General features: G+C 34.1%; 1 protein-coding gene across 7 annotated transcripts; it reads right to left on the bottom strand.

The window, feature by feature from the left end:
* Window positions 1-1017: 1017 nt before the first annotated feature.
* LOC142617279 (uncharacterized) lies at window positions 1018-7578 on the bottom strand. 7 transcript variants are annotated; one of them, XR_012840958.1, is made up of 9 exons: window positions 7491-7531; window positions 6180-6408; window positions 5448-5842; window positions 3312-5362; window positions 3135-3216; window positions 2696-2762; window positions 2296-2481; window positions 2114-2174; window positions 1018-1401 (listed from the first exon to the last, which is right to left on the bottom strand). XR_012840958.1 is itself a non-coding variant. In XM_075790067.1 (9 exons), the coding sequence occupies exons 3-9, from the start codon at window positions 5821-5823 to the stop codon at window positions 1244-1246; spliced, it is 2985 nt and encodes a 994-aa protein (XP_075646182.1). In that variant the 5' UTR covers window positions 5824-5842; window positions 6180-6408; window positions 7491-7531; the 3' UTR covers window positions 1018-1243. The 7 variants fall into 7 exon arrangements, 5 of the variants coding, with proteins under 5 accessions (XP_075646182.1, XP_075646202.1, XP_075646195.1 ...); XM_075790067.1 differs by having other exon boundaries at window positions 3308-5362; XM_075790087.1 differs by having other exon boundaries at window positions 3308-5359.
* Between the last annotated feature and the right edge of the window lie 4058 nt (window positions 7579-11636).

Raw genomic sequence — 11636 nt, 5'->3', positions numbered from 1 at the left:
TGATAATCAAACTAAGAGTCATGTTGATAACATACTAAGAATAAAAAGAATGATCCACTTGGATGATGACGATCCAAAAAAAAGGTATGCCGCGTTAAAAAAGAAAAGGTCTTTAAAAAAATCCATGCAAACCACACAAAAACAAATAAATACCACACGTCTCACATCTAACTAAAAATCAAATGGAATCGAAAGATTTAAATGAGAAGAAATCTTGTCCCAAGATAGACCAGTTTTTGCCAGTTGGCTGAGTTCAGGGTTTGGCTCTAATTTTTTGCAGCAATTGTTGAGTGACTGAATCCGCCTAAAGCCCCCAAGGATGGTTCCATTCCATGGTCATAACACATAAAATAAAAAATGGTCCCTAGAGGAACTGGGATTGGGAGTAGTAGCAAGTCAAGAAAATGCTTACATCAAACCCTTCATTGCAAATGAATAACAAACAAACTATGTTTCGAAAAGGAACTGTTAAGGACAAATTGGGCTGAAAGAGAAAGCTTTAACTGAAATTATGCCTATGTTCCTTACCGTTGTATTGCTGATTTATATTTTGTGGGCCAAAAGATAAACGAATGCTTTAAAGACTAAAAACAGTGCATGCTCATCAGTCTAATATATATGTTCTTTACACATACTCGGCAAATCGATTACATTCCAATGGGATAGCTAATGCCGACTAAATAGCTTCTTTGGTTCTTAGAAATTTGCTATCATAACCCATAAGCAAAGCCAATGGCAGTTGTAAAAACAACATTAAACTAACCTTCCAGTACAGCTGCTCATAGAATATTAGCCATCTAAATATGAAAAATGAATCTCCCCTTTTATTCTACAAACAAGAGATCAATGATGATTTTAGAGTTCCACAAAGTGGGCGTTACTCCTGATGCCAATCCAATTATGGTGCTACTAACCAGCTTGTCAAAAAGTACATCATTCCATGCAATCAATAAGATGGAATAAAATGGAAAGCATGCTGCCAAAAATAATGAAAGCATGCTTCAAGGGAAGCTAAGGTTAGCAATTAGGGGGGAGAACAATTTATTTTAATATATATAGTTCGATAGTTACAACTTACAAAGACAAAAATGATATTTAAACTCTAACATCTTGATTAAAAACATTAGATGGTGTCAATTGAGCTATAAGACTCTTGACAAAGCCGCAAATAAACACTCATTCTTTCTCTATCTAGTGCATATACTCAAAGCAAAGCAGATAGTCACATTTATCTTGTGGTTAGTTAGCATTTTAATGAATTAATAATCCTCTCGTAAAATTCCCAAGATGCATTTCTTTCAGTGATAGCTCTTTGACCAAAAGGGTTTTCCCTTACATAGTTCTGTACATTTTCGGCTTCAGCCAATCCCTCCAGATAAACCCGAAGCTCGCCACCAGCACCTACCATGAATAGCATTTATGTCATTAATCATTTTACCTGGTATTTACAAAAAATAATTTCACATGCAGTCCAAATATATATATTGATAAGTCACATGCAGTCCATATTTTGAAAATTGCTAGTGGCTCAAATTGATAGTACTGAATTTTCTGTACAAACTACATGTAAGAATGATCAATTATTCAAATAAAGCAGAACATCCAAATAATTTTCAGTTCCCTTTTTCTTTTTCCTTTTCTTTGATTGAAAAAATCCCATCTAATTAATGTGGCATCACTGCCCAATGTGGCTTGCAGCGATATGTTATAGATGAACCAAAACAAATCACAGTAGAATATATAACCCAGGCTCAATCATCCAACCACTTGATCTCACCCATAAGATGTACCTACTAAGCATTAATTAATTTTCCATTATTTGCCACAATTATGCTCCATTTGGATCTTATAAACTAAAAAAAGGGGGAAAGAATCTAGCTTCTTTTATTAAAGATTTCAACAATATTCCTTAACGTTTCCTTGTTTTTCTAAGATCCAAACAAAAGGTAGGGCAATCAGCAGAAAAGGGAACTAGGATAATCCAAGGGTCTTATGCTTACCATGCCTCCAGCATCACCTTTTGCCACTGTTAGGCATGAAGATAGTAGTTACAGGGTAGAGTAACATACAATACATTTGATATTCGAGCTGATAAGGTTAGAAGCCATCTTACCTAATGAATTATCACCCGTATTTTGAAAATTGAATGAATCAGGGAAGATTGCTGTGTGCGGCTATAAGATCAAAGTTATACATAACCAACAATAGAATTAGAGAATAAGTTCAAAAGATCACATAATCAATAAATATTGCCTCCCCCAGGAAAAGGTGAACAACAAAAGCTGATCAACTTACAGGATTAAGCAATGCTTTGTATGGAGAATCATCCAACAACAACGTATTTGATTGATTATAGTCTCCCTTCTTCCATGGAAGACTAGGGTCATGTTTTTCCCAAATCTTCCTCAACTCCTTTAAGACCACAGGCTTATGCTTGTCTTCAAGAGTCTTGAACTTTGTAGGAGTGCAATGAGATCGATCCTGGGAAAACACAATGCCAATGTAGCCAATGAGCTCTAGCTTAAACAGTGGCACCTCCTCCACCATAAGAAAGGGGGGGATATCAATAGAATTATGTAGATGTATTTAAACTGTTACAGTAACACAAACTTATTGGCAGAAAGACGCTTGAAATTGACAAATGAGAAGGCAGAGGTTATAAAAATGTCAAAGAAAACAAATGAAAAGTACATACCCAACAAAGTAGCAGCTTACGCTTGGCGCCTCCCATCAAATAATCAATCACCCTTGTCACATTTTTCCTTCAAAAAATTAATAAATAATTGCAATTAATGCTTGTACACTAAACTGATTGGCAATAGCAGTCACATGCTTTTAAAATAAGGGTCCAGTTAATGCGTGCCCTATAAGCACACATTAAGCCATCCGTTTTTAGAAACATTTTATGGGAAATTGAAAACGTTGTAAAACATTTTCAATTCCCGATAAAACTTTTCTAAAAATAGTATACTATTGTGTGGCCTTAGGGCACACGTTAGTAAAATCCTTAAAAGAAAAACAAAATGAGGGAGAGAGAGGACAGAAGCTGTTTCTTTTAAAACTGAAAATAAAAAGAAACTGATATATAAAGAGATGAAGTGAATGACATCCAATTAGCATTGTCAGAAAAGTACTTGGCTCTTGAGGACCACACGCCCACTTCAAATCTCTCAAAGCAGAACTTCAGGAAATCCTGATAGAATGGCCTCTTGAATACTGAAATAAGAAGACATTAATCAGATTAAACAGATAAAAATTATATAGAATCTAATAAGTGGAAAAATATAAATACAACATCATTTCTCACGTGCCCGTCCTGCAAATTTAAAGTCTGGTTTGCAATTCTTTGGAGCAGGCTGAACTATATCAGCAAGCACCCCATTTATATCAAGAATGAGAAGCTTCTTCCTCAAATGACCAACAGGTGCTCTCAAAAGAGAAATATGAGAAATCTCTGAGTTTTTATCCCCTTCATCAGCAACAGCAACACAAACTTGTTCAATTTTATCACCAGCTGGTGCAAAAAACTTTTCTTCACCATTTTTCTCATCCGATAGACTTAGATTTGACACAATATGCATATCATTGGTGCTAGTTGGGTAACTGTTTTCACCCAGCTTTTGAGCTTGTCCACCATTATGCAATGTATTAGGCTCCTTCTTTTTATTTCTTTTTCTTTTTTTCTTTTTTTTAATCACCATATTCACTTCCACAGGATTTTTGGTTGTTTCCAAACCCACCTGTTCAATTTTAGCCAAGGAAGGGCACATTATTGGCAAAGAATAAGTATTGCTGAAGACCTTAGAATTTTCACGTGATAGACTTGCTGAAGAATTGATCACTGAGAAAGAGTTAGTTTCACCTGTACCCAATGGAATAACTATTTCTTCAGTATTTCTTTCATCTAATGAACTCACAGTTGATATAATATTCTTATGATTGGCAATAGTCAGGCAACCTTCCTCTGGCAGCTTTTGAGTTTGTCCACCATTCTGCAAAGCATCAGGGTGCTTTTTCCGATTTTTCCTTCTTTTTTTCTTTTTACACACTGTATTTACTTCCACGGGATTTTGGGTTGTTTCCCTGCACTGGTCAATCCCATCAAAGGGAGGGCACAGTGTTGAATCTACTCCTGGGGTAGTATCTTGCACTTCACTCTTGGTTGTCAAAAAAGAATAAGCATTGTTGAAGTGCTTAAAATTTTCATGTGACAGACCTTGTGAGGAACTAGTCACTAAAAGAGTATTAGTTTCATCAGTGCCCAGTGAAATAATTTTTTCTTCACTGTTTCTTTTATCTGATAGACCTACTGTTGACATAATATTCATGTGATTCGTGCTTGTCAGACAACGTTCCTCTGGCAGCTGTTGAGGTTGTCCACCATTTTGTAATGCATTACGCTTCTTCTTCCGACTTTTCCTCCTTTTCTTTGGACTCCCCAGATTCACTTCCACAGGATATTGGGTTGCCTCCCTGCCCCTCTCCTCAATCCTGGAAAAGGAAGGGCACAGTGCTGAATATACCCCTGGAACAGTATCTTGTGCTTCACTCCTGCTCATTGAAAAGGAATTAACATTGGTGGAGACCTTATGATTTTCATGTGATAAACTTTGTGAATAATTAGCCACTGGAAAAGTATTAGTTTCTTCTGTTCCCAACAAGCTAATGTTTCCTCCATTGTTTTTTTCAGCTGATAAACTTGATGTTGACATAATATTCATACGATTGGTGCTAGTTAGACAACCTTCCTCAAGCAGCTTTTGACTTTGTCCACTATTTTGCAGTGCCTTAGGAGGCTTCTTCCGATTTTTCTTCTTTTTTCTCTTTTGACTTTCCAGATTCACTTCTACAAGATCTCGAGTTGTTTCCACACCCATTTGTTCAATCCTATCAAAGGGAGAGCACAGTGTAAATTCTACTCCCGAGATAGTACCCTGCTCTTCACTCTTGGCCATTGAAGAAGAACTAGTATTGCTGAAGACCTTATAACTGCCATGTGACAAACTCTGTGAAGAACTGATCACTGAAAGAGGACTATTTTCATCAGTACCTAATGAAACAGCCTTTTCTACACCATTTCTTTCACCTGATAGGCTTCGGGTTGACATATTATTCATGTGATTGGTGCTTGTAAGAAAACCTTGCTCTGGAAGCTTTTGAGCTTGTCCATTGTTTTGCTGTGCATTAGTCTTGGCCATATGACTTCCCATTCTCCTTTTCTTTCTACTCACCAGATTCACTTCCGCAGGATTTTGGGTTGCTTCCATGCTTGTCTGTTCTACTCCTGAGATAGTATCTTCCACTTCACTCCTTGGCATTGAAAAAGAATGTGCGCTGGTTAAGACCTTACATTTGTCATCTGCTAGAATTTGTGAAGGATTAGTCACTGAAAAGGAATTAAATTCATCAGTGCCCAATAAAATAACTTTTTCTTCAGTTTTTTTCACCTGATATACTTAGTTCTGATATACTACTCATATGATTGATGCTAGTAGGGCAACCTTCCTCTGGCAACTTTTGAACTTGTCCACTATTTTGAAGTGCATTTGTCTTCTTTTTCCGATTTTTCCTTCTCCTTTTCTTTCTATCCAACAGATTCACTTCCACAGGATCTAGGGTTGATTCCATGCCCATTTGTTTAATACCAGCAAAGGGAGGGCACATTGTCGGATCTATTTCTAAGATTGTATCTTGCACGTCATTTTTGGCCATAGAGGAAGAACTAGCATTCCTAAAGACCTTATAACTTTCATGTATGGAGCGTTTTCTATTATTTTCCTTAACTGGATCGGGTTCCACATGTTTTATGGGATCCTTTATCATTCCCTTCGCTTAATACGCCCTGCACAATTATTTACAGTGGAAATTGATTCAAATGAGATGACAAAACCTCCATGTGTGTGTGAGAGAGAGAGAGAGAGAGAGAGGAAAGCATAAACAAAAACAACAAAAGATATATGGGTATATTAAGCAACAATTCAGGATCATTAATCATACAAATAATTATACATATAGCTCTGAAAATCATGATAAAAAGCCAGGAACTGTAACCTGCCCATGTAATTTGAAGATAAAGTGATAAACAAGTATTTGAAATCAAAGATTCCAGTTACCAACAAATCTCCTTTATTGGCTCCATAAGGTGCCGTAGGAGGTTGCTAAGACAAGTGCTCACTTACCAAAATTCACTTGCACCATTAAATAAGCAGGTGACAGGTCTCACTATTTAATTTCAATGAACATTTAATTACAAGGGATCAGGTGGATGCTTCAATGAAATAATAAGTTACAAAATCTGAACACGGTCACCATCCAAACAAAATTATCACATCTGATTGTTTATTCAAACTCCAGCCACACTAACCATTTGAATGGAAAACTCTGCAAGAAATTTATGCATATTTTCACCTACAGGATCCAAAAACCAAAGTTAACCCACTGTTTACGACCTTAGGGCGAACGTGAATTAAAGAAAATGTAATAAAAAATTTATGTAATCACAATACTCCTTAAGATAACTAAGCTACAGTCAATTTGATTAATCTAAATATTTTATATATATATATATATATAGTTGAAAATAATTTAATTCAACACAAACAAGAAAACATGCACACCCAAACCTTCCCACAAAGGTGAATCACAAAGTCAAACATCTTAGCAAGGACTGCTTGATTGATAACATGAATTGGGCATTGCGCCCAAAAATTATATTATTACACTCTTGCCAACTTGTCCACAAAATGCATAATGGGACACCATTCCAAGCTTTATAGTTATGATGAGATTGAAACCTCCTTTGTTAACAGACTGATCTAAGTATTGAAAAGGGGAAAAATTTGTATTGATAGCCAAAAATTCTCTTTACCATGTGATTGTAAAGCCACGGGTTCAAGTTCGGAAATCAGCCTTTCCAAAAAAGAAAAAAATATGGGGATAAGGTTACTTAACAATCACCTTTCCCACCCTGCAGAAGTGGGAGTTTTGTGCATTAAGTACTATTAAAAAGTAAATAGCAAGAGCTAAATTATGCAACTAAAAATCAAAATAAAAGCACTTCTAATCATGTTTCTTTGAGAAGCTACTGCTGAGATTGGAAATTCCACTAGGTGAACTCATATTAGCCAATGTGAAAAGAGAAGTAAATGATACATAAGAGTAATTGGACATCATGCTCATAGTCATTGAACCAAACCATTTCAACACCCATTTATAGACAATACCCATAACATATCATATCATATCAAATCATATTAAAGCAAGAATATAGATTACAGACACAAAACTAAGACACCCACAAATCACCAAATGAAGGCAAACAAGTTAACTAACAAAAACTAATACACTCTGGTTGATTGGTTTCTGAGAAAACCAACCAAAAAAACAAAACAAAACACAAGCGCAAATAGCATATCACCATTCATTGTATTCAAATGAGTATAGCTTGTCCAAACCATGAAAAGTCAGAGAGAGAGAGAGAGAGCTGTGACCTTTTTGTTTGGTGGTGGAGGCGCCCGTTTGAGTTTTAGAAAAATAGAGAAGAAGCAGTCTACGAGATGTTTATATATGGGATTTAGATGAAAAGACTAAACTTGGATCCTCAAACATATCCAACGACGTTTACTGTAAACCCAAAGTCGTATGAAAGCCAAGCCCAGCCCAGAAAAGTATGAACTCTCACAGTCAGCCCAGCTTGTTTACAAGCTTCTTAACTCTGGGTGGGTTGGGTCTGCGACTTCACTGGCTCTTTTTCTTTTCTTTTCTTTTTGCTTATTTTTGGTAGGTATAAATGAGCATTGCACGTACAATGAGATTTTTTTATTTATTTAATTTTTATAATTCGATAAGTTCAAAAAAAGAATAAGGTATTTGTCTTGTATTTACAATAATGCTCTCGTATCTCACTTTCCAAATTATAGAAACTCCTAATATTTGTTTTCAATTGTCATCACTCTCACTCATGTTTTTTTGAGTTTTGAGTTATGGAAACTCAACTCAAAAACTAAACCAAACAACATATTTTTAAGTGGGTTTCACAATTTTTGAGCTTTGGATGATAAAAACTAAGTTATATAACTCAAAACTCATCAAACCAAATATCCTCTTAACGTCTCCATTAAAAGTATCACTAGGTATGTAAGTCTATTGACACGTGCAATCTTTTTTTTTTATGGAGACTTAATTTGAGTTAGTACAATAATTGAGAAATGCTCTATCCTCTTATATGATTTATTATACCATAAACTTACCCCAAAAAAAAAATTTAAGTAAAGTCTACCATCAACGCAGCATTGTCATGAACTAATGTTACTCTCATAAATTTGTCAAGAGTCTTGTAACTCAACCAATTAACACTTACTCATGTTTTGAGAACATTCAATGTTAAATCCTCATTTGTCATTATAACTATCATTTAAAAAGCAAAACAAAGCAGAAAAAATAAAAAAAGTTACTCTTGAACATTTTTTTGTATACATGAGCATTTCATAAACTCCATCCTCACACTTATTTTCCAAACAAACAAACAAACAAGAAAAGAGAATATATGTGACTTGTAAAACATATTAAGTGATGTATATGCTAAAGGTATTGGATGATAAGCACAATTGTATTTGTATCAATAAGTCTAATAACATTTTAAAAAAATTCACAATGTTCTTCACTACGAGTCTTATCACATGCATGAGTGCATGTAATGAGGCTCTTTTTCTATTTTGGGTTTAATGTCTTAATTCTTCATTAATGAAAAAATTAATAAACAACAAAATACAATTTATAAACATACCTATTTTTAAAACACTTGTAGGAGAATAGATTAATAGAAAAAGTCAAGAACTGTAAAGTTTTAGACCCCTCCACCAACAGAAAAATGGTGTCACAACCTACAAAAATATCAATATTCTTCCAGTGGAATTTGGGCTTGAAATGATCTTATTTTTTTGGTGCAATGAAGTGGGAAAAGTGAGAAAAAACTAAAATGTGGTAACTAGCAACTGATCATGGATTCATGATTTTTTTTCTAGATGGAATCATTGATTCATGATTAAGTGGGATGGTAGTTTTTTTTTTTTTTTTGAATGTTGGAACAAATGCTACTAATTCGAATAGTCATCTCTTAGAAGTTGTGATTGGGATAATTGGGAATTGACTTGTCCTCCAAAAAAAAAAAAAAAAGATATGTGATACTGCCTAAAAAATGTTATGGACATATCATTTCTTGAATATATATATATATGAGAAGTTATAGTGATGGTTTTATAATAGGGGTGATTTTTTTTTTCTTCAAATTCAAAATAAAGAAAAGGAAATTTGAGAAGGGAAAAAAATTGTGAGAGTAGGGATTAAGGAAATAGAAAATTCAAAAAAAAAATAAACGTGAGATTAGGAATTAAGGAAACTAAAAATTCAAAAAAAATAAAAATAAGAGAGAGAGAAAAGAAACCAATAAGTCCTGTTGATAAAGTAAAAAAAAAGTGTAACGTGGTGACCTTTATCTATTTATCATTTTTTTAAGTAGAGTTGTTTTAAAGATATCGGTTAATGGGAGAGTGATTCTATTTTATAAACAAAATTTTAGGTGAAGTTAGTGGTATATTTTACATGTTGTCCTCAAGTTTTGTCACACTTAAATTAGTGTGTGTATTTTCGAAGCACATAAAAGTCTAGTTCAAGAGAGAGAATTTTATGGGAATTTTTTTGATTTTATTGGCCCTATTCTTAAAACTTTTGTAGGAGAGATCATTGGTTACTAGATTGAGTATTTTTTACCTTCAAAAAAGTCTAGATCAAAGAGAGGAATTTTTTTATAGATATTATAGATTATTTTTATTTTTAAGTAAAGTTCTTTTAAAGCCATGAGTTAATAGGAGAGTGGTCTAATTTTGTAAGCAAAGTTTTAGGTGAAGTTAAAATGTATCTTTATCATGTTGTTCTCAAGTTTTTTCATACCTAAACTTAAGGTATAGGGGTATTTTTGAAACCCATAAAAGTTGAGTTCAAGAAAGAGAATGTCATGGAGTATTTTTTGACATTATTGATTTTATTCCTAAAACATTTGTAAGAGAAGTCATTGGTTAGTAGATGATGTATTTTTTACCTTCAAAAAAGTACAGATTAGAGAGATGAGTCCTATTATAGATAATATAGATCAATATAACAGGCTGTGATTAGTGTACAATAAAATTGGTTTCACGAATAGTCATATGAAAATGATGTCACAATAATCAGAATCTATTACTTTAACAAATTGTAAAAAGAATTGTGAATTTATTGTATTTGCGGTCTTTTTTCTTCTTTTCTTTTTAAGGAAATTGTATCTTTAGTCTTATTAGGATTGTATAGCAAACTTGGACGTCAAAGTCCTGATAGCACTAATATAATTTTTTTAGGTCAAGAGAGCATTAATTTAACTAGGTAGTAGGGCTTTTTTTTTTGTGGATAATTTGCTTGTTTAACATCTTATTATTCTCTTTTGGATATGCACCACTATAAGTTTCTTTAAAACCTTCTCCTCTCTCCCCTCTCCCCTCTCCTCTCTCCCCGTGTGTGTGTTAAAAATATTTAGTATTCTCAAAAGAAAAAATAGTAGATTAATCCCAATTGAAAAATGAGTGTGAGTTAAAAGGGTTTAAAACTTGTGCTATATATTCAAGAGTTAGGCCCTTTTGGATATGCACCACTATAAACTTCTTTAAAACCTTCTCCTCTTTCCCCGTATGTGTGTGTTAAAAATATATAGTATTCTCCAAAAGAAAAAAACATCTTATTATTTAAATAATAGAAAACAAAGAGCACACTCACTTTGAGGGGGAAGGGAGGGTGAATAGAGAGGAGAAAAGTAGAATTAGCTGAAAATTCGCCTAATTTTCTACCAATTCTAACTTCTTACACTCTCTCATTTTCCCCACAATCCAAATAGGCCTCCAAACGTTTTGTTGCTTTGGCGTGTAGGCTGTTAACACTTAATCTAACCAAAAAGAAATATTTATAAACACTCTGTTGGACTTTAAACGAATGATGGTTCCTTGCAAGTCCAATGTCCCCAACGTTTAAAAAGAGAACATCCTATTGCAACCCACTTCTTAAGAACCATGTCAGACTATGATGACCACCGTATGCATCTCAAATGTGTAGTGGTCCTGCTTAATTTTCATTGTACTTACGGATCCATAGAAGAAGAGTTGGACTTGGACCACCAATCAAATACACAACACAAGCAGGCACATGTATTTTTAGGACAATTAAGAATATACAACAAAAAAGACATTGGTATACACAAATCATCTGCTTAAAAATAAGTGATTAGAGATTGTTTAACAGCAATTGACTATAATTCTAGGCTTCTTTGCCTCATTAAAAACAGTAGCATCAACCAGATGATCACATTGTTGTCAGCTTTTCAAGTGCACAAACCCTTTAAAGTCAAGCATGCCAAAGTTCTATGCCACATGTAACTTTGAAAGAGGATCACTGGGATCAAGTGCATATCATGTATCCCATGATTAATCATCCACATGCTTTGTATATATAAATCTTCATCCATAACGCTTTGTTGATGATGGAAGTACAAAACCATATTCTTTGTTATGATGTCTTTGTGGCATTCACTTCGGTTGCAAAGCCTGATGGAATTAGAA

Source organism: Castanea sativa, chromosome 1, assembly GCF_040712315.1.
Source record: "Castanea sativa cultivar Marrone di Chiusa Pesio chromosome 1, ASM4071231v1".
Lineage (NCBI taxonomy): Eukaryota > Viridiplantae > Streptophyta > Magnoliopsida > Fagales > Fagaceae > Castanea > Castanea sativa.
The sequence above is the reverse complement of the archived record's forward strand: the minus strand, read 5'-3'. Positions and strand labels throughout refer to the sequence as shown.

Excerpts from the sequence above, each read along its gene's own strand:
- LOC142617279 (XM_075790073.1), bottom strand. The coding sequence starts at position 5,823 with ATGATAAAGGATCCCATAAAACATGTGGAACCCGATCCAGTTAAGGAA. Across the intron at positions 2,175-2,295 it reads ACAAAGCATTGCTTAATCCT|CCGCACACAGCAATCTTCCC; the intron begins GTAAGTTGATCA and ends TTGATCTTATAG. Across the intron at positions 1,402-2,113 it reads TACGGGTGATAATTCATTAG|GTGCTGGTGGCGAGCTTCGG; the intron begins GTAAGATGGCTT and ends TATTCATGGTAG.